Source organism: Mixophyes fleayi, chromosome 2, assembly GCF_038048845.1.
Source record: "Mixophyes fleayi isolate aMixFle1 chromosome 2, aMixFle1.hap1, whole genome shotgun sequence".
NCBI classification, from domain to species: Eukaryota; Metazoa; Chordata; class Amphibia; order Anura; family Limnodynastidae; genus Mixophyes; species Mixophyes fleayi.
In genome coordinates, this window is record NC_134403.1 from 357,377,475 (window position 1) to 357,397,138 (window position 19,664).

At 40.8% G+C, this 19,664-nt stretch overlaps 1 protein-coding gene across 6 annotated transcripts in view; it reads left to right on the forward strand.

The window, feature by feature from the left end:
* Window positions 1–19,664, forward strand: part of ITSN1 (intersectin 1) — a 108,272-nt gene that overhangs the window by 12,837 nt on the left and 75,771 nt on the right. For all 6 annotated transcript variants that reach the window (XM_075197208.1, XM_075197207.1, XM_075197210.1 and 3 more), the window contains exons 2-3: window positions 15,284–15,346; window positions 16,188–16,280. In XM_075197208.1, coding sequence (XP_075053309.1) covers window positions 15,316–15,346; window positions 16,188–16,280 — 124 coding nt within the window. In that variant the 5' untranslated portion in view covers window positions 15,284–15,315. The remainder of the gene's footprint in view (window positions 1–15,283; window positions 15,347–16,187; window positions 16,281–19,664) is intronic.

Consider the following 19,664-nt stretch of genomic DNA (forward strand, 5'->3'; position numbering starts at 1 on the left):
TTAGCAATAGTCATCATCACTTATTTATACAGCGCCACTGATTCTACAGAGAACTCGCTCACATCAGTCGCTGCCCCATTGAAGCTTAGTCTAAATTCCCTAACATACACACACACAGAGACAAAAGTCAATTTAATAGCAGTCAATTAGCTGATCAGTATGTGTTTGGAGTGTGGAAGGGCACTGGAGCTCCTGGAGGAAACCCACACAAACACGGGGAGAATATACAAACTCCACACAGATAAGGCCATGGTTGGGAATTGAACTCATGACCCCAGCGCTGTGAGGCAGAAGTGCTAACCACTGTGCCACCTTGCTGCCCATAGTCAGCAACTTCACCTACTTGCCAGCTTGTTCCCTGTATATTCTATAGGACCACTGATTTCTCCTAGTGGCTCACAATTAGTATGCAACAGGCTTGGTTCTTCTCTGTTGAAATTTGGCTGCCAGGACATGCTGGGTTTTGTAGTTGCACACCAGCTGGAAAGTCACATGGTGCCTACCTCTACTGTATGTGTAAATATCCCCATTCGCTGCAAATATGACACTAGTAGAGGTCTCTAATATTATTTATAACACAAATTTTCAATGAACTGTACCATCAAAAGATACTTTTACATTTCTGTCTGAGTCAGCATCCTCTTCTCACGCCTGCCGCTTAACCCTTTGAGTGTCGATAAGCAGTTGACCTCTGACCTATTGCCTCTCTATAGGGCTGCAGAGACCCACATGAGAGGTTTGTCTGCATTCTGAGCAGATCCATGGGAGAGGCAGCAGCTGTGTTTACCCTGGATGTCTTGGCTCTGGCACACTGATCTCTGTGTTGTCACTGGCAACTGGTGTCCAGGAATGAGGTAGTCGGGTTTGCATAGAAAGTCAACCACGGTTATGACTGTTAATGACACTTATTTGCGAGCTTTTCTGACACTGAAACCCTAAATACATTTTGCATTACATTAGACATACCAATAACATTTGCATATATATATATATATATATATATATATATATATATATATATATATATATATATATATATAATAAATATAATTTCCAGAATTTGAGCTGTTTGACATTGTATTTCCATTAGGGAAGTACAAGTTATTGTGTGATCAGCCATTGCAGGCCAAAAGTTGCTGATCCCGGTTGTGTAGTTGGATTACTGACAGGAAGTCTGTTGCAGAGATCTCCGTTCTAAATACAGATGTACAAATATCAGAATTTTAATGTTGTAAGTGGTGTTAGTAGCTCTTTTGTAGAAAATAACTTTTGTGCTTATGATTTATATCTTACAGGATAACGGAGCATACAATGTCTGTATAAATTATGGTAGTTCACTAATGAGAAGCTATAGATCTAGCCACAAAGCGAAGATCCTTTCTGAAAGGTCTGATCTTTACACATTCCATATGAAACTGAGTCCATGGGGTAAATGTATCAAGCTGCGTGTGTTCGGCGGGTTTGAAAATGGAGATGTTGCCTATAGCAACCACTCAGAATCTGATTGGATTCGAGTGGTTGCTATAGGCAACATCTCCGCTTGATACATTTACCCCAATGAATGAGAACTGTGGTTTATTTCTGAGGTTATTTGCTTTTGTAGCATTTGTATTACAACATTTCTGTGGTAAAGGAAACTTTCAATTGTCAGCGAGTTGTTTTGGTTTTTATTTTGACCGCGTTAAAAATGACTTAATGCTGTTTTTTATTATTTTCGAGCAGGTTAACTTTACCCGCAATTCTATTTTTAACGCTCCATTTTTTTTTCCCCATCAAGCGGTCCTCTCGCGCTCCAGTAGAAGGTCTATTGAAAGTATAGGGTGTGCGAGAGGCAGCCGCTACTCAATTGTTTTTTAACGCAGCGCATTAAACAGGCCAATATGTTTTATCTCGCACCTATTTGGGGTGTGATAAAAATTAAAAACGTGAAAACTGTTTGAAATCATGTCAAAATTAGAAAAAAAAGTAAAAAATAAACTATGTTTATCACTATTGCCTAAGATGTAAAAGTTGATTTTCTTGTGAAAATTAATGAAATGAAAAAAAAACACAAAATAATTAAATAAAAATCAATAATTAAATATATTTATGTATGTTTTTGGTACAAATATGTTTGTACTAATGTGTTTTGACATGGTATAGATGATTCTATAGTAAAAAATAGTTAAATAAAAAAATATGCTCAAGAAAGTACTGTAACGTAGATATTATCAACTAGAATGGTTGTGTAATGCAATCTAATGTATGAAAATGTATGTCAGTCCTTTTTTTTGTGTTATACATGACCGCGTAAAAACTCGCAAACACAATGATTAACGCGCGGGAGCAGCGTTCCCTCTTTTAATTGAATTGCACAAGTTTTCACGCTGCGTTAGCTAAAAACGGTCAGTATACCAGTTAAAAACCCGGGGGTGTTTTTTTTTTTTTTTTACGCCGTGCGAGAAATAAAAAAATCTTGCGGTCAATTGAATACCCCCATTAGGTAGGTTTTATGATTAGTTTGGTTGCAGAATAAGCAATATTATCTTGTGCCTGCCAACTTCACACAGTGGACGCAGCCATTTTTGTATGTGAAAACACTTTTTAGCATGAGGTCTATTCATTAATAGAACTAGTCACACGCCGAGGAATGAGGCACCTTACGCCTCTTCAGTATCCTTTTAGTTCCTAGTGATCCTAGGCTGGATTCTTTTTGAGCATCTGTTGAGGCCGGAAAATATCGGCCTCCGGGCTATTCTAAACAAAACATTGACCTTTTTTGATGAAGTATGAGAACCGTGGATTACGTATAACTCAGCATCCCTAAGTCCTCCCTAATTATATCTCTGTGGTCTTGAATATTGAAAAGCAAACGGAAAGTTTTTTTGTCTGCAACATTGGAATCCGCACTAAAACTGTTTTAATTTTAAAGTGAATATTCTTTCCTTTTAGTCTACAAGTTGCTCCTCATACCTGCCCCCCACCCATATTCCCCATAGACCCTTCACATAATTCTATAAATCATAAATCAAGACTCTGTAGAAATACAAATTTCTGCACATCTCTGTGGGGTGCGAGGGGAGAAATGAGCGGAGACTCCTGCAGTAGCATCGGGGGGGGAGGGGGGGCGAGGTGTCTCTGTGGACATTCCGGAGGCACCTTGCACGGAATCTCCCCAATGACTTGAGTGAAAGGGCCTTAGAAGAATATAACAGTATGCAAAAAGATATTGGGTAAAACTGTTACATGATTTGCCGTATTCTGCCAAGCATGGGAAGGTTGTACAGGTCATCTTGCGTTATTACATATACATATTGAGGTCACATCTTACTGGGTGGAGCTGTACATGAAGTGAGTTGGATACAGATTCTCTGTGCTTGAGTCAGCTTGTGCAGGCAGCTGAGTCAAACATGATTAGTTTGGCAAAGGCGAGTTTTGCATAGTAAGATTATGTGCAAGAACGTTCTCAAGAAGTAATATGTTTGGCATTGATACAAGGGAGGTTCCTTAAAAAGGATGGGAGCATTGAAACGTTACTGCATATTGAGCTGTAAGTAATCTGCTTTTATTCACTCACATCTGCTCTGTTTGCTCTTACCATTTGTATATTTTTATTTTTTTCCTACTATTCGGTTCTGGTGGCTCATGCAAGTTTTTGTCTCAGTAATATACATGCTCAGGAGTGCAAGGATGTGCTGCTTTAGCCCATCCTGTAACAATCCTGAACACGCTTGTTAATGGAAACCAGGGTTGAGCTGTCTGAGTCTACATGACCTTTCCCTTTTACTGCTTCTGTGTGTTGACAGTGCCACAGATTTTAAACAGGCGAATATCACCACTAAGAGGAACAGGTCTAAGGAGCAGGTGACGTGCGCATTCCATCTAGATAGCGCCTCTTCAGGAATTGCTCATGTTGTGTCCTAAGCACGATCTGGGGCTCTATTCATTGTGGTGCAGACACCAATTGGACATGTGCTTAATTGCCATTGGTTTGAACAGCATAGGCAGCATGGTATAGGGCAATGTTACTCTGCTTTTTTTTTTCCTCTCTTTCTGGAACCTCAGGTGTCGTTGAGCCATTTTTCTGTGACACTAAAAGCCAGTTCCCAGTAGAATGTATTGCATATTTAACAATTGGGGAACCCCAGAAACAGATTTTGGGATCTAAATTGGGTACAAATGTAAACACAACACACATGTGAGCAATGTAATACACAATTACTATTTATTTGTGGAATAAAAGATGAATATGGCAAGTGCATAAGTTTGGTTACTCCGTACTTGCCGACTCTTGCATTCAGCCCCATCCGGGATCCAGGTGAGTGCTCGTCCGGGAGAACTTTCTCAAATTCGGGAGACTCCCGGACATTTGGGAGAGTAGGCTAGTACGGGTAACTCTGTCCAGTAAGAGTGTTTCTTGTAACCAGCTGAGATACTTTCTGTTGTTTCTTTAGGATTTCCCCCTCTTGTATGCAGAACTATTCTGACTGAGATATTCTTATCTCATGGTTGAGATCTCCCCACAGGTTTTTTTTAAAAATAATATTCAAGTCTGGTTGTTCCAAATCCTTCATCTTTCCTCCCTGTTAGTAGGCCTGCTCCATGATTGATTTTGAGGTATATTTTGGATGGTTTCGTTGCTGAAATATCCAACCTCTTTCTGGATTCAATTTCTTAACTAAATTTGGGTCATTGACTTCTAGGATTCTTTCTTTATAATATCTCCTATGCCACTTGCTGCCACACTACTCCCACATATAATACATCCACCCCCATTCTTAACTGTCAACAAGGTGGTCTTTTCTTCAAATGCTTCATTTGTTTTGTATCCAAATTTAACTTTGAGGTCAAAAAGTTACATTTTGTTTCATCCATGATCATCATTTATATAGCGCTACTAATTCCGCAGCGCTGTACAGAGAACACAACCACACGAGTCCCTGTCCCAATAGAGCTTACAGTCTAAATTCCCTAACACACACAGACACAGACTAGGGTCAATTTGATCTGATTTTGGGAGGAAACACACGCAAACACAGGGAGAACATACAAACTCCACACAGATAAGGCCATAGTCGGGAATTGAACTCATGACCCCAACGCTGTTAGGCAGAAGTGCTAACCAGTGAGCCACTGTGCTGCCCATATACAGAGTACTTTGTTCCATTAAGTTTCTGGCTTATCTTGGTATATTGTTTTGCCTACTTCAGAGTTTGAATGCTGTGAGGAGGCCGATGGACGACCTTTGCTGTCGGGTACGACTTTTTGCATGTGATGTGCAGATTGTGCTTTACATATCTCTCCAAGTGACAGCACAGTGGCTAAGTGGTTAGCACTTCTGCCTCACAACACTGGGGTCATGAGTTCAATTCCCGACCATGGCCTTATCTGTGTGGAGTTTGTATGTTCTCCCCATGTTTGTGTAGGTTTCCTCCCACACTCCAAAAACATACTGGTAGGTTAATCGGATGCTATCAAAATTGACCCTAGTGTCTGTCTGTCTGTCTGTCTGTCTGTCTGTCTGTCTGTCTGTCTGGGAATTTAGACTGTAAGCTCCAATGGGACAGGGACTGATGTGAATGAGTTCTATGTACAGCGCTGCGGAATCAGTGGCGCTATATAAATAAATGATGATGATGATGGATCTTGAGAACAGTCTATTGATTCAGCATGTTGTCGTTACCAGACCTCCCTACACTGGTATAAAGGTCTAGGTGATGAACTTGTCAATGCTGTATTCAACTTCATCTCCACAGAGGTCAGCGGAATAAGGTGGGATCAAGGAGCGAGGTAGCCTTATCTGTTAGACTTGTAATGAGCCATGGAAGATGGGCACCAATTGAACTCTTTAGGAATCACAGAGGGCTCGTTCACACACATACACTGGGAAAACGTGTGATAATGAACACAATAATTAAGTGACAGAGTTGTATCGGAGATTTTTTGGGTCAGATCTGGCCCTTGACTTTAACAGTTCCCATTAACTTCCATTTCTTAATGTTTCTGATGGTGGAAATTCCAAGGTGGACGTGTTTAGATAGTGTTTTATACGGTTCCCCAGCTTTTTAGTAATCCTTTTATCTTTTAATGTTCTTGATCAGCTGCTTAAAGGAGCCCATAGTTCTTCAGTTCCTGAAGGTCTTTGTGGCTTCATTTAAGGTCTACCGAGTTAGTGAAATTGTTTGTTTTTAAAGTATTAACAAATGAAGAGAAAGGTGACCAAACATTTGCACAGTCACATTCTCCGATGATGAAAATTAGAATGTGGACATTATTATTATTTTCCTACAATTTTTCTTTAACGTTTGCAGCTGACTCCTACATTTAGGACCTGTTTAATGATCTAGTGCAGGGTTGTCCAACCCGCGGGCCGCATGCGGCCCAGCACGCCTGTAAATGTGGCCCAGAAGGAGTTTTGGTTGTGGCAAGGGGGCAGCACTGTTAATGGAAAAGAAAATCCTGCAAAAAAAGAAAAGAAAATACTTACCTTGCGGTCACGCGGTCACGTCAGCTGGTACTCCGGCTCCCTCCCTTGTCTCCTCCTCCGTGCGGTGCTCGCAGTGAATGTCGGGCGTGATGTCATCACGCCCAACATCCATTGCGGAGCGCAGCACAGAGGAGTCACCCGCGCGAGAAGAACAATCAGCAGCACAGAATTGGAGAAGAGAAGAGGACAGGAGAACAAGCCGATTAACAGGTAAGTTAAGGGAGATTTTTTTTTATTATTTCAAGGGACGCTGACCAGTGAATAAAAGTCACCTGGTCCTGGAGCATCATGGACCTTATCTCCCTGCTACATACTTCTACTTGTAATACTAATGGGGCATTATATATTATTATCTTTGGCCCATTATAAGTTGTTATCCCTTAACTAACATAGGGGTGTAATTAGCAAAACAGGTCACAATTTGGGGTCACAGTGATGTATATGTCAGGTACCGCAGGCCTGGTCAGGGCACCCTGATATACAATGCCTGGCTTAAATGCACTTTATTGATATTGCTTTGAAAAAATACAAAAACTGATTATACTATAATAACTAGAGAGGATTTTTTGAACAGGGCGATTGAAAGGTAAGTATAGGGGGATTTGAAAAAAAAGTGATATATATATATATATATATATATTAATCACTTTTTTCTCATATATATATATGTTAACTATGTTTTCTACGGTTTTTGGGATGATCAGCTATCGTTATTGTTAGTGTATCTTATGTGCGGCCCAAACCAACTCGTCGTCTTCCAATGTGGCCCAGGGAAGCTAAAAGGTTGGACACTCCTGATAGTCTATTATTAAAAATATCTCCTGGCAAATAACTCGAAAACTGAACATAAACTGGAGCCGAAAACTTTTTCATTCTGTTTTGTTTAGTTATATTACATGCTTAATTTTAGGTTTTTTTAGTTTGTTAGTTTTTATTGTCCCCAAACCCCCCCATCCGTGCTCCCCAATGAAAGGGCTCTCTGAAAGTAAAAGTTGTCTGTGTAACTGGTTTCAGATGTTCGCAGTTCACTGTGTGTCATTTCTGACTCTCTGCTTCCTGGATAGTGATTGCTATTGGTTTAATGTCTGATTTGTATTCACCGCCTTCCAAGGCCTGAAAGCTGTTGAATTGTCGGAGTTTCAGTATTATTAAGGGCTTTTACCTCCAGACCACCAAAGAAGGGGAATGAATGTCTTCCTATTTTTTTTTATTTTTTTTTTGCTACACAGAAATAAAGGTACACGGTCTTCTCGCAGAGACGTTAAAATGAAATTATGTCCACAGCCAATGTGTTGTCCTATTCATTACTATGTATGTCTGCTCTATACACTGTTTTATTTAACCCTTTGCTGTTGGTGTTTTTCCATATGTCATGACCTGACCACATTTCACAGTTTTGCTTGGTGTTTATTAAACTGAAAGTATTTTGTTTTAGCTGCTTTGTGTTCCATAGTAAATTGCACATTGTTTTTGTGGTTTTTTTGTTTCCGAGACAAATGGAGCTTTCTTTTTGTAGCACAGTAACATTAAATATCATTCCAATACAGGGAGAACATGAAGGAGCTATAGGGCCAGATGTCTGCAGACATCTTTGGTATAACCGATTGTAGCAGGGATTAGACCTGTTTGAATGAGAATTCCTAGCGCTATATGTAGGCTACATAAACAGCAACATGTGAATTTTAGAAATACTGTACAGTCATAGCGCAGAACACATCCAGTTCCGCCTGTTGTCATTTCACCAGAATTTTGCTCAACTATACAAAATCAGCCGATCCTAAGCAAAACTGCATGGATTTTATATACCTAACACTCCTGGTCTGAAAAATGCTTTTCATGCTTGCAATATAATTTAACCTTTTTTTTTTTTTAAATCGCAAACAGACATTGGGCAGTATTGATCATTTTTAGGCATTTTGCAGATTAGGACATGTTTAATTTATACCGATTATACATTAATTTGGACCTGTTGTCTGTTTTGGTTTTTTTAAAAATAATAATAATAATAATTAAAAAAAAATCTAGCATCAATAGTACTACATGTTTAAATGCCTAGTTGCAATATACAGTTATTGGCGCACGTACAATGAGAAAAAGAAAAGCTGTAGAATTGGGCCCTTCCCTCTGTCTTCTGCTTGTTGCAATAATGGCTTAACCGTTAATATACAGGGTCTGTCTTAGATCCAACCGAGGGATCCCTGTTTGAAAGCTGGCGGACTTCCTACAGGTCCCAGAACGTTTCTCAATACAGTGAGTAATTTCCTGCCAGTTTATGGTATCTTTCCAATTATTAATACCCTGGAATAATCCTAGTTCCCTAGAAAATGACTAACTGCATACAGCTTAACCTATGCTGTCTAAATACTATTTTATGTGCTGTTATGTTAATGTAGAACAGTGATGGGCAACCTGATATACATCTCAAGGGCAGCACATTCCCGCCAACTGCCCCACGGGCGGCACATTATCCTCAGACCTTTCACTTGCTCCAAAATAGCCCCACATGCCTTCAAACCTTCATTTGCACACAAAAGGCGCACACATGCTCTCAGACACCCATGTCCATCAGACCTTACCCCACAAAGCAAAGAATAAGCCCTGTATGGGGGGTGCAGGTAAATGCACTCCTGGCCGTCTGTTGCTCACCCCTGATGTAGAAGATCAACTTTAATTTTTGATTAGAACAGAAGAGTAGAGATGCTGCAAAAGTCGGCTATTTGTGGATTGCAGAAGGATAATTTGCATTCATACAGCAATTGTAATGTCAAGAAAAATTATTCCCCTTGACCATTTGCTGTTAAAGCTGCAGTGCCCTGTACTAATACACGTCACATGGTGACATATTACTTGGCATTATTGCAGGATGTGATTCCACGGTTCAGTGCACTGTAGAACTGCAAGTATCTGGGTGGCATTGGGCAACAATAACACTTTGTCCCTTTGAACCAGTTTCCGTCAATGTCTCCAATTATGGTTTGAAACTGTAGCGTTTTTCTGGATAATACCATCCTTTCTTGGCAGTATCAGCTGGACCAGACCTTTATATACGAAGCTAGCGGAGACCTTTCTCCTCTTCTACAGAGTGTACATCTCACACATGGCGCGTTGGCATCTTCCCAGTGACTCCTTGTCTTGGACACAATGCTTTTGTTTGAACCTTTTTGTGTCCGATTCTTTTCTTTCGTCTTTTGTAAATTAAGCTGACTCTTCTATCGGCTTTCTACATAATAGTCAATGAGGTGAAGTATTATTTTAGGCAGGGGTGGAGTGCATTATGATGAATTTAGGGGTCAGTATGAACAATGAATGTGATACATCTGTGGTGATATAGAAAATGTCAGAGTTTGAACCCAGCAGTTTTGCCTAAAAGTTACTGGATTGTGAGCTGTTCTGATTTTATGGTTTGGTAGCGGTTTGTCTTACCGGTGTTTTTAAAGCTGGACATAAAGGAATATTTGGTTTAATTTGTTTAATCAGAAAATCTGCAGTTTGGGCATCGTACTCCATATTGGACTAATCTAGGATGATGCTTGACCTTATGACAAAGCCGTTATGTCAGGAAGTTTAATTGACTGAAGTTTGGTAATGATGATCTTATCACTCCTGTAACAAACTTCCCATGAAGAGACAGAGGGGAAGGTTTATTCAAGTCTGACACACTGACTAAAAAAATCAACTGGCTTCTGATTGGTCAAGTGCTTTTTGCCATCCAATCGGGAGCCGGCTGTGGTTTTAATTTTGTATATTGGATCTCCTGATTCTCCCCTCTCTCTCAAAGCTGCCAACCTACCTGTTTTTATGCCCAGTTTGGCAACCAATGTGTGCAATTATTATTATTATTATTATTATTATTATTATTATTATTATTATTATTATTATTATTAATAATAATAATAATAATAATAATAATAATAATAATTAATAATAATTTTTATTTATAGGGCGCCACTAGGTATCCGTAGCGCCGTACAGGGACAAACAAAGTGACAATACAAAGGTGAGACAGCACGATACAGTAAACAAAATGCACAGTAACTCCGAGATCTCAAAGCACAGCTAGAGGGGCGGGGGAGGGGAGAGGGGAAGGTCCCGCATACGGCGGAGCCCAAGAGGGCACGGAAGGCAGGGAAACCCCCAGAGTGGAGATTAAGGCATTGTTAAGGAAGGACGAAGGTTCTGTGGTCACCGATGACTATCATCGGCCGAACAGGTTTTCCAGCAGTGCTGATCAATATCATTATTAGTTTTGGGTAATATAGGTAATACTTTTTTGGGGGGAACTGGTTAGTGTGGTCAAAAAGTTACTATAAAATTTGCAATCCAAATCACTGCCTGTATTGGGCACCTTATGGTTGGTTGAACATTCTGAGACCTCAAAAATAGTTCCACAATAGCAGCGTAGCAATCTTGTCAGCATAACCCATTTCCTGAGACAGAATGTTTTGTATAATATATTCCATTTATTTACTGACTTAATGTGGGCTTTATTCATTGAACGTGGGTTAATGAAGTAAAAAAATCAGCGGTTAGTACCTGACCAGACAAATCTCTTTAATAAAAAAAAATAGTTATTTTGGCATGATTGTGAGAGCCACAGGTTGCCTATTTCCAGTATAGGTACTGCAAGGATATAGCCAACGTGTTGATGTTGGTGTAGCTCTCTGTAGCATTGGGCTTAATGGCTAATGTGTATATGTACGTATGTATGTATATACTCTGATCAGCCACAACATTAAAATCACTTGCCTAATATTGTGTAGGTCCCCCCTCGATCTGCCATAACAGCTTTGACCCGTCGAAGCATGGACTCCACAAGACCTCTGAAGGTGTCCTGGGGTATCTGGCACCAAGACGTTAGCAGCAGACCGTTTAAGTCTTGTAAGTGGCGAGGTGGGACCTCCATGGCTCAGATTTGTTTTTCCAGCACATCCCACAGATGCTCGATCAGATTGAGATCTGGGGAATTTGGAAGCTAAGTCCCACCTTGAACTCTTTGTCATGTTCCTGAAGCCATTCCTGAACAATTTTTGCAGTGTGGCAGAGTGCGTTATCCTGCTGAAAGAGGCCACTACCATCAGGGAATACCGTTGCCTTGAAGGGGTGAACTTGGCCTGCAACAATGTTCAGGTAGGTGGTACGTGTCATAGTAACACCCACATGAATGCCAGGACCCAAGGTTTACCAGCAGAACATTGCCCAGAGCATCACATTGCCTCCGCCGGCTTGTCTTCTTCCCATAGTTCATCCTGGTGCCATCTTTTCCCCAGGTAAATGACGCACACACACTCTGTCGTCCACATAATATAAAATGTGATTCCTCAGACCAGCCCACCTTTTTCCATTGTCCGCTTCTGACGCTCACATGCTCATTGTAGGTGTTTTCGGCATTTGACAGGTGTCTGCATGGGCACTCTGACCTGTCTGCGGCTACTGAGCCCCATAACCTTTTCAGCAATGTGTGCTACAGTAGATCTTCTGTGGAATTGGGCCAGACGGGCTACCCTTCACCCACTCTGCATGTCAGAGAGCCCTGGGCACCCATCACCCTGACGATGGTTCACCAGTTTGATTTAAAAAAATAAAATCTTTTCGTTGTTGAATTTGCTCCAAATTCTGCATTTGGAAATTAAGTGAGAAAAACTGGAGCAGATCATTGTGAGAGGTGAAATGTACATATTCTCGGTGATGTAACTTCTGCCAGGTTAAGGTCACTCAGACCTCAGATGTTTTCTTAACATCTTGCGCCTATTGCAGGTGAATGCATACAATAGACACAGATTTATGTTGTCTCTCTATAGACTATGATCCAAGTTGGGGGTTGTATCTGTCATCTTTATGTTCGACCAGACCTTCCAGTGATGTCCGTCCCGATTTTGTGCCATTAGGCCTTATCCCCAAACCACTGTATATGAAATATCACACTAAGATTTACATAAGATAATAGGACTTGGACAAAATTAATATCCAGGCAAACCGAGGTCTTCAAGCAGTAGAAGCTAGGTAAAGTCCCGCACCAGGAATGTTGTTGTATTTTCTTCCCTTAATATCGAATAGCGATAGTATGTCTTGATAAAGTTGACCGTACTGTATATACCTCTCTGCCACTGAAGTGCATGTTAGTCATACATAGTAAGCTTGTATATGTAGAGCTCTCTACATCATTATATGGAATTGTCTTTAACATGATTTCCTTATTGTACAGTGCTGCAATGTGTGACTATTCTTTGTACGTGAAGGATAATTATAGTACTTTGAAGACATGAGGAGGATCAGTAATGTGTAAGTCACATCTTCTATCCATCTCCCTTCCATCTGTTTTATGAATGAAGGAGAGCTGAATACACACTGAGCCATAAGTACAGACACGGGGGCTGTACAGCAGAGTGTGATGAACAAGCAATGGGTAAGAGAGAGCGTGGGCTACTTTCCCCCGACCCGGTTTAATCCTCGGCTTCTGTAAGTCTCGTGTGTGTGCTCTGAGAATGTCTTCTGTAGATATCAATGATCTCTGTGTGCGGCTCTGTGTCGCCTCCGTTCATGGAACAGGAGGGAATTGACACAACCCTTAATCTGATTGGTTTATACTTCCTAAGTATAGGATCAGTCATGTTTTCTAATGCAGTAAGATTAGCTGCACCGAGGCCTGACCCATAATAATCAGATCACATCTCCGTCTCAGTAGGTGCATAACTACATGCAGAGCTGTCGGTAGAAGTTTGTGTTTTTTAAATGTACATTTCTAGTTGGTGTACTCGTGTTTGTAGAAAAATGATTATAAATTTCCGCTTTCTATGCACATATTGTGACCAGATGGGCTTACTGTGCCACCGGTCTGTCGGGGGAAGAAGCATGAAGGGATGTTTCAAAGTTTACCCTGTTTTTTTTTTGTTTTATTTCTCATCGTCCGTAACCAACTGTTGCGCTATTTGCTCAAAGGGAACTTGCAAGGACCATTACAAACTAGTTGGAGTTAATAGTGATCGTCCAGAAGTACAGATGGTATAATACATTACATGGTCAAACAGAGCTCTCTATATATTGTTTCTGACACACGTGTTGGCAAGGGGTGAACCAGCCCCCTTTCCTACCTGGCACCACAAAGCCTGAGATACTACATTTAGCGATTAGCATCAGGATACAATATGTTCTCTAAACTTGGATTTAAAGGCAATTTAAACTTAACAAAATTTACATCAATCAGTGATTTCCTAAATTACTTGCTGTTCCCTATCTCTCTAACACACAGGATGAAAGGGTAACAACCTCCTCCTTTCTTGGTCTAATGAAAAGGCCAAATTGGCATAGGACTTCCTTTCTTCCATTCTTACAAAAACAAATTTCCTCCGACTGCGCCAGAGAGCAAAACATTTGTAATGCAAAAATCAGTAGACTTGCAATGATATACATTGATGCACTCCACAACTAATTGAAATACATTTATACAAGAAGTTATTTATAAGTGATCCAGCCACACACACATGCTCTGTATTGCACTATTAACACATGATATGTAGGAACAAAACGCGCATTAAAGGAGTATATCCATACTGGCATTTTTGGAAGAAATGGGAGATCAGGTACTGTAGAACTATGTGAAGTAGTTGCAAGGTCCAGATCATTAAGTGCAAGTTTTGGGCTCAAGTATGTGACAGAGCTAATGCAGATATTGCAGATTTAAGCTTAAAATCCAGTGTAAATTAGAACATAGAGTAAATCTGCAGGATCTCCTGCTTTTAGCCTTCCTGCTCGTGGTGTCTGCGGTGGGATGCGGTGAGAGTGAGGAGGGACAGGCTAGGCAGATAACCAGTGATAACAGATCAGCTGTGGGAGTAAGGAAGTGACAGATTTAAAGTGTCTTGGACCCTAAGAGGGAGGGGTAAGGCGCAGCACTGAGTGTGTTGTCTCCCAGTAATACTTGTATTTACTTACACACTCACCCTACACCTTGGGTGTCTAGAGAGCTGGGAAGACAATAAAAGTAATCTGTAACTGGATGCCATAAATCTGCTGCCACTGTATGGAGTGCTGGGGCTGGCCAGGCAGCCCCTGGTAATTACAGTCTCGGCATTACACAGATCAGCATATGCCTTAAGGAAGGGATGTATGCACCCTACAGACGTGTCCTCTCCATCCCCTGATGGCAGACCTGAGTACGTTTACAGGTTAACTGAATTCCACCATTGTCGATTGATGTAATATTTAAAACGAGCTTGTCATGACGCAGTAGATGTCCAAAACTAGATCTTAATTAATATGTGCAGTCTGGGATAATCCTGAAACAAGGTCTCTTGTGGGTTGATGGGAAGCAAATTGCACAAAATAGCGTTACTTTGTATAGTGCTGTTTGTCTAAGAATGTGTTCTGACAGCCTAGAAACATCCAGCTCTAACCTTGTGTATGCCGATTCCTAGCATATCTACTGTGAATATATGTTCTCTGCATGATACTGATGTCGGCGTGGACTTTCTGAGATGTATCTACTACAGTGCTAGAACTTGTAGTTCTGCAACGACTGGATAGTCATGAGTATGCCTGAGAGACCTCTTGTATAATGCTAGGGTCATGAGTTTGATTACTGCCCATGGCCTTATCTGTATGGAGGTTGTATGTTCTCCCCGTGTTTACGTGGGTTTCCTCTGGGTACTCCGAGTTCCCCCCACACTCCCAAAGCATACTAGTAGGGTAATTGGCTGCTGACCAAACAGTGTGTCTCTTGCTTCTTTGTAACGCTGCCATTGTTTTTGTGTTTTCAATGAACTTTGATTAATTTAAACTCCAGTTCGTACTAGATGAACATTTTTCTTTTCTTCTTTGCAGGCACCATCTAGCAAGCTAAACGGGGCACAACCATGGCTCAATTTGCCGCTGCGCCATTTGGGGGTAAGACGGGTACTTTGTATACCCCTTATAAACGTGACCATTCCTTTTTACATGTGCATAAGAAATTAAAGAACTCCGATATGTATCAGCTATTGGCTTTATCCTTCTAGGACCAGCATCATGAAATCTGATGTCTGATTGGTTAAGGCACCCACACAGATTACGATGCTGCCATACAATTTTATTTGTATTGATTTGCATGGAAATCTTCCCGTGTGTGTGTGTGTGTGAAATCCCTGTATTGAATTCCAATGCAAATTATTTAATCAGATTGTTACAATTCAGATTGGATGGGTTGAGGAAAATGCCATTGTATTATAGTGTGTTCCACAATGTTTCACTGTGTTGTACAATAAAAGCTTCTTGTCTTCTAAAGATAAACAGAAAAACCGCATTTGCGGCTGAAGCTTTATTTTTTCAGATTCAGTCCAATTTATTTCTGATAGACTAGATTGTCTTAAAATTTCTCCAGCAGTACAGTGAATTTATAAGTTAATTGATTCAATCTACAACTGAATATTAAGATTTGGTTTGTAAATGTATGTGTGTAGGTTCACAGCATTGAATCAACCTGTGTCTATACTATTGCTTGTGTGACTCATGGTGTAAATGATGGCTGAGGAATGTACAGACGACCGGTTGGGTGCGTTTACTGTACATCAGTCTGTGATATGTGAGAGTCCTAGACAGGATCGTACTGCACAGATCATTATCACAGTCCTGTAGGACTTCTTGCATATCCTTATCATTGATCTTCAGCAAGTTGTTTAGCATCCCTCATTATTGTTAACGTGCAGTTTTTACTTTTATTATGTATATATCTCTTTATTCCCCCAAACAGGGAATTTGGACATCTGGGCAATAACTGTGGAGGAGAGAGCGAAACATGACCAGCAATTCCACGGACTCAAGCCAACCGGGGGGTATATCACCGGTAATTATCTTTAATAAACTTATGTCTGAGGCTCCCAAATCTGCCCTCAGGCCCAGCTAGTAATGTATGTTTGTGGATTATATTCATGGTCATGTGGTCTTGCAGACCCTTGTTACCTTAATTCGGGTGTGTCAGACTGGTGTTTTGAGGCCTGCTTGTGCACCTCTACCTCTCATGTTACTGCTCTTAGACTCTGCTTCAAGGTTCACTTAAATGTGGCTCATACAATATTGATCTGTATGACTTTATTTAGCATGTATTTCATTGGCTAAAAATGTAGTAGATTGGAAATATAAATGTGTATATACAATAAAGTGGCTATAGAAGGTTTTTTAACTTGATGATGCATTATTTAACTGGCCGCATATGTGGTTTAATCACGTTGGGACAGTATCGGTGCCTGTGTGTCCCCAGGAATCTTCCCGTTCATGATCAGATTGCCACTGACCGCTTTATATTTTGACAATCCCGGGTGCCAGGGCCTGACTGAGGATGGACTTAATTGAAGACTGATTTTGGTGGCCAGGACAAGCTCCTATTTGTAGTTTGGGATCTGGTCTTTTAAAGTCTTCTGAAGTAAATATGAAGTTGTTTGTTTAATACACATCAGGGGTAAATGTATCAAGCTGAGAGTTTTCCGGCGGGTTTGAAAAACCAATCAGATTCTAGCTATCATTAATTTAGTACATTCTACAAAATGATAGTTAGAATCTGATTGGTTGCTATAGGCAACATCTCCACTTTTCAAACCCACCGGAAAACTCTCAGCTTGATACATTTACCCCCAGATGTGGACATTTCTGAAGTAGGGAGTAATGTGTCCTTTATACAGACAAGCACAAGCTTGTATACCTTCTAACAAACACATTACAGAGCATAGTGACCTTTACTCTAATTTTACAGTTTCCCTGTATGGTTAGCAAGTTACTAATTCACACTGGCTGTCTTAAGACGAAGAATAAAGCTGGGAGCACATTACAGAGAATTACTGCAGATGCGATTTCTGTAACTATTTTAACAACAACTTAGTCCTAATGAACATGCAGATTCATGTGTACATAGGATCATCATCATTTATTGATATAGCGCCACTAATTCCGCAGCGCTCTACAGAGAACTCGCTCACATCAGTCCCTGCCCCATTGGAGCTTACAATCTAAATTCCCTAATATAGACACACACACTCACACACAGACAGAGAAGGAGAGGCTAGGGTCAATTTTGAAAGCAGCCAATTAACCTACCAGTATGTATATGTACATGATTTATCTGTTCTCTTCATCTGTCCTAACCATTGCCTGAAAAGATTGTGACTCTGCACACTCCATAGAGATCTATGGACACTGCTGGGCGTGAGTGCGTACACACTTCCACATTTGCACAACATCGTTCATAATGATTTTTAGGAAGTTTCTAAAACTAAGTGAAACGATAGAATGAGCTTTGGAACGTTAAAACATGTTTGTGGGATCGTACACACTAATGCGATATCGGACCTTATAGTCGTTTATTGTTGGTTGAACAATCTGTAGTGTGGACCCAGCTGAACACACAGATAAACAATTTTTAAAGGAATGTAGGAACATCCTAAATTTCACATTCAACTTACTTTGTTTGGCCCTTCTTACACATAGACACACAGTCTGTCCAGTTATCGCTAAAAATGCATCTAATCCGACCATGTCAACCAAACCTCTGCAAGCTGTCGTCTGAAAAAATAAGTATATAATATATTGCGTAACTGATACAATATTAACCATAAACACGGAGGTGGTTCAGTCTCTTACTGGCTCCAGGCTAGTTTACAGCGTCTCTGAAGCTGCAGTGTTGATGCTTGCACTGTGTCCTGTTATCCAGAACTTGGACCCCCAGCCTGCCCTGCCAGCCTCCTGACAGCACCTGATGGGACTTGTAGTTCCACAAGAGCTGTAAAGCCACTTGTAGCCTAACTACCATCATGGGTAGTTAAAGTTCTCTGCCAGCATTACGTTGCTTCGCATTCTGGAAGCAGGGTGTAACAGCAATCCGCTTTGCAATGAAATGATGTAACTGACTACAGAGCAAAGACTGATCTTACCCGAGTGCCATAAACTGCTAGATTATTTTTATTATTATTATTTCTCTGCCCTCAGTCCTTGCACCCCTGCTGAGATGTGATCAGTGTAGAAATTGCATTGTCAGTGGGCAGGAATTGTGAAATACTGTCCTGTCTTTTGCATCCTCCTGTTAATGGGATCTGCTCCTGCTAATCTCGCTCAGAATCTGATTAATTCTGAGGAATTGCTGCACTATTTCCGAATATCGCTCGCTCCTCCTACCCTCAGTAATTTATTTTGGCAAGTTCATGCCGAGCTCACAGACTCTTAATTGCATTAACGCGACAATTGCAACCTGACGTATAGATTCCAGGCTTCTTCCCCTCCCCATCTGTAGTGACATCCTGGCTAATGGTTTGTTTGTTTTTGTTGCCAAAGAGAATTATCATTGCTCAAATGTGATCAGTACTCTCCCCTCATTTTAAGGTAGTTGCTGCTATTTTTTTTTTATTTTCCCCAGAAAAATCTATGGATTAGTTTAATGGTTCTATAATCCAAAGTATTTTTATTTTCTTGAAGCATCTATTGTAAGATTGGAATGCCTCCTTGTATAGTTTTGTTATGGCAGCCGTTTCTTTCTTGCTACAATGGCGTGTGATCGATGGCATGCAACAGCTCCGCATTATCACTCTCTTGAAGCTGCCAGCTCCATATTAGGCTTTACCTGTGACTGTCATAAGACACTGACAACTTGCACGGTTGTAGCTGATCACATAGGGGTTGTGGAAGACAAGACGAGTTGCTTGTGACAGTGCTGTGGGCATAAGCAATCAATACCTGGGCGCTGCCACTAGTGTTCATGTATATCTTGTGGGCAACACGGTGGCTAAGTGATTAACACTTCTGCCTCACAGCACTGTGGTCATGAGTTCAATTCCCGACCATGGCCTTATCTGTGAGGAGTTTTTGTTCTACCTGTGTTTGCGTGGGTTTCCTCCGGGTGCTCCGGTTCCCTCCCATACTCCAAAAACATACTGGTAGGTTAATTGGCTGCTATCAAAATTGACGTCTCTGTCTGTCTGTCTGTCTGTCTGTCTGTCTGTGTTAGGGAATTTAGACTGTAAGCTCCAATGGGGCAGGGACTGATGTGAATGAATTCTCTGTACAGCGCTGCGGAATCAGTGGCGCTATATAAATGGTGGTGGTGTACGCCATGTTTGTTAGTGCACAGAAAACCAGTCTATTCAGTATTTCAGGAGTATCATTGACATCTTGTAATCCTCCCCTGCTTTTGTCGATACCAACAGTCCTGCCATCTCCCACATCCCCTACGCCATAAAAGGGGTGT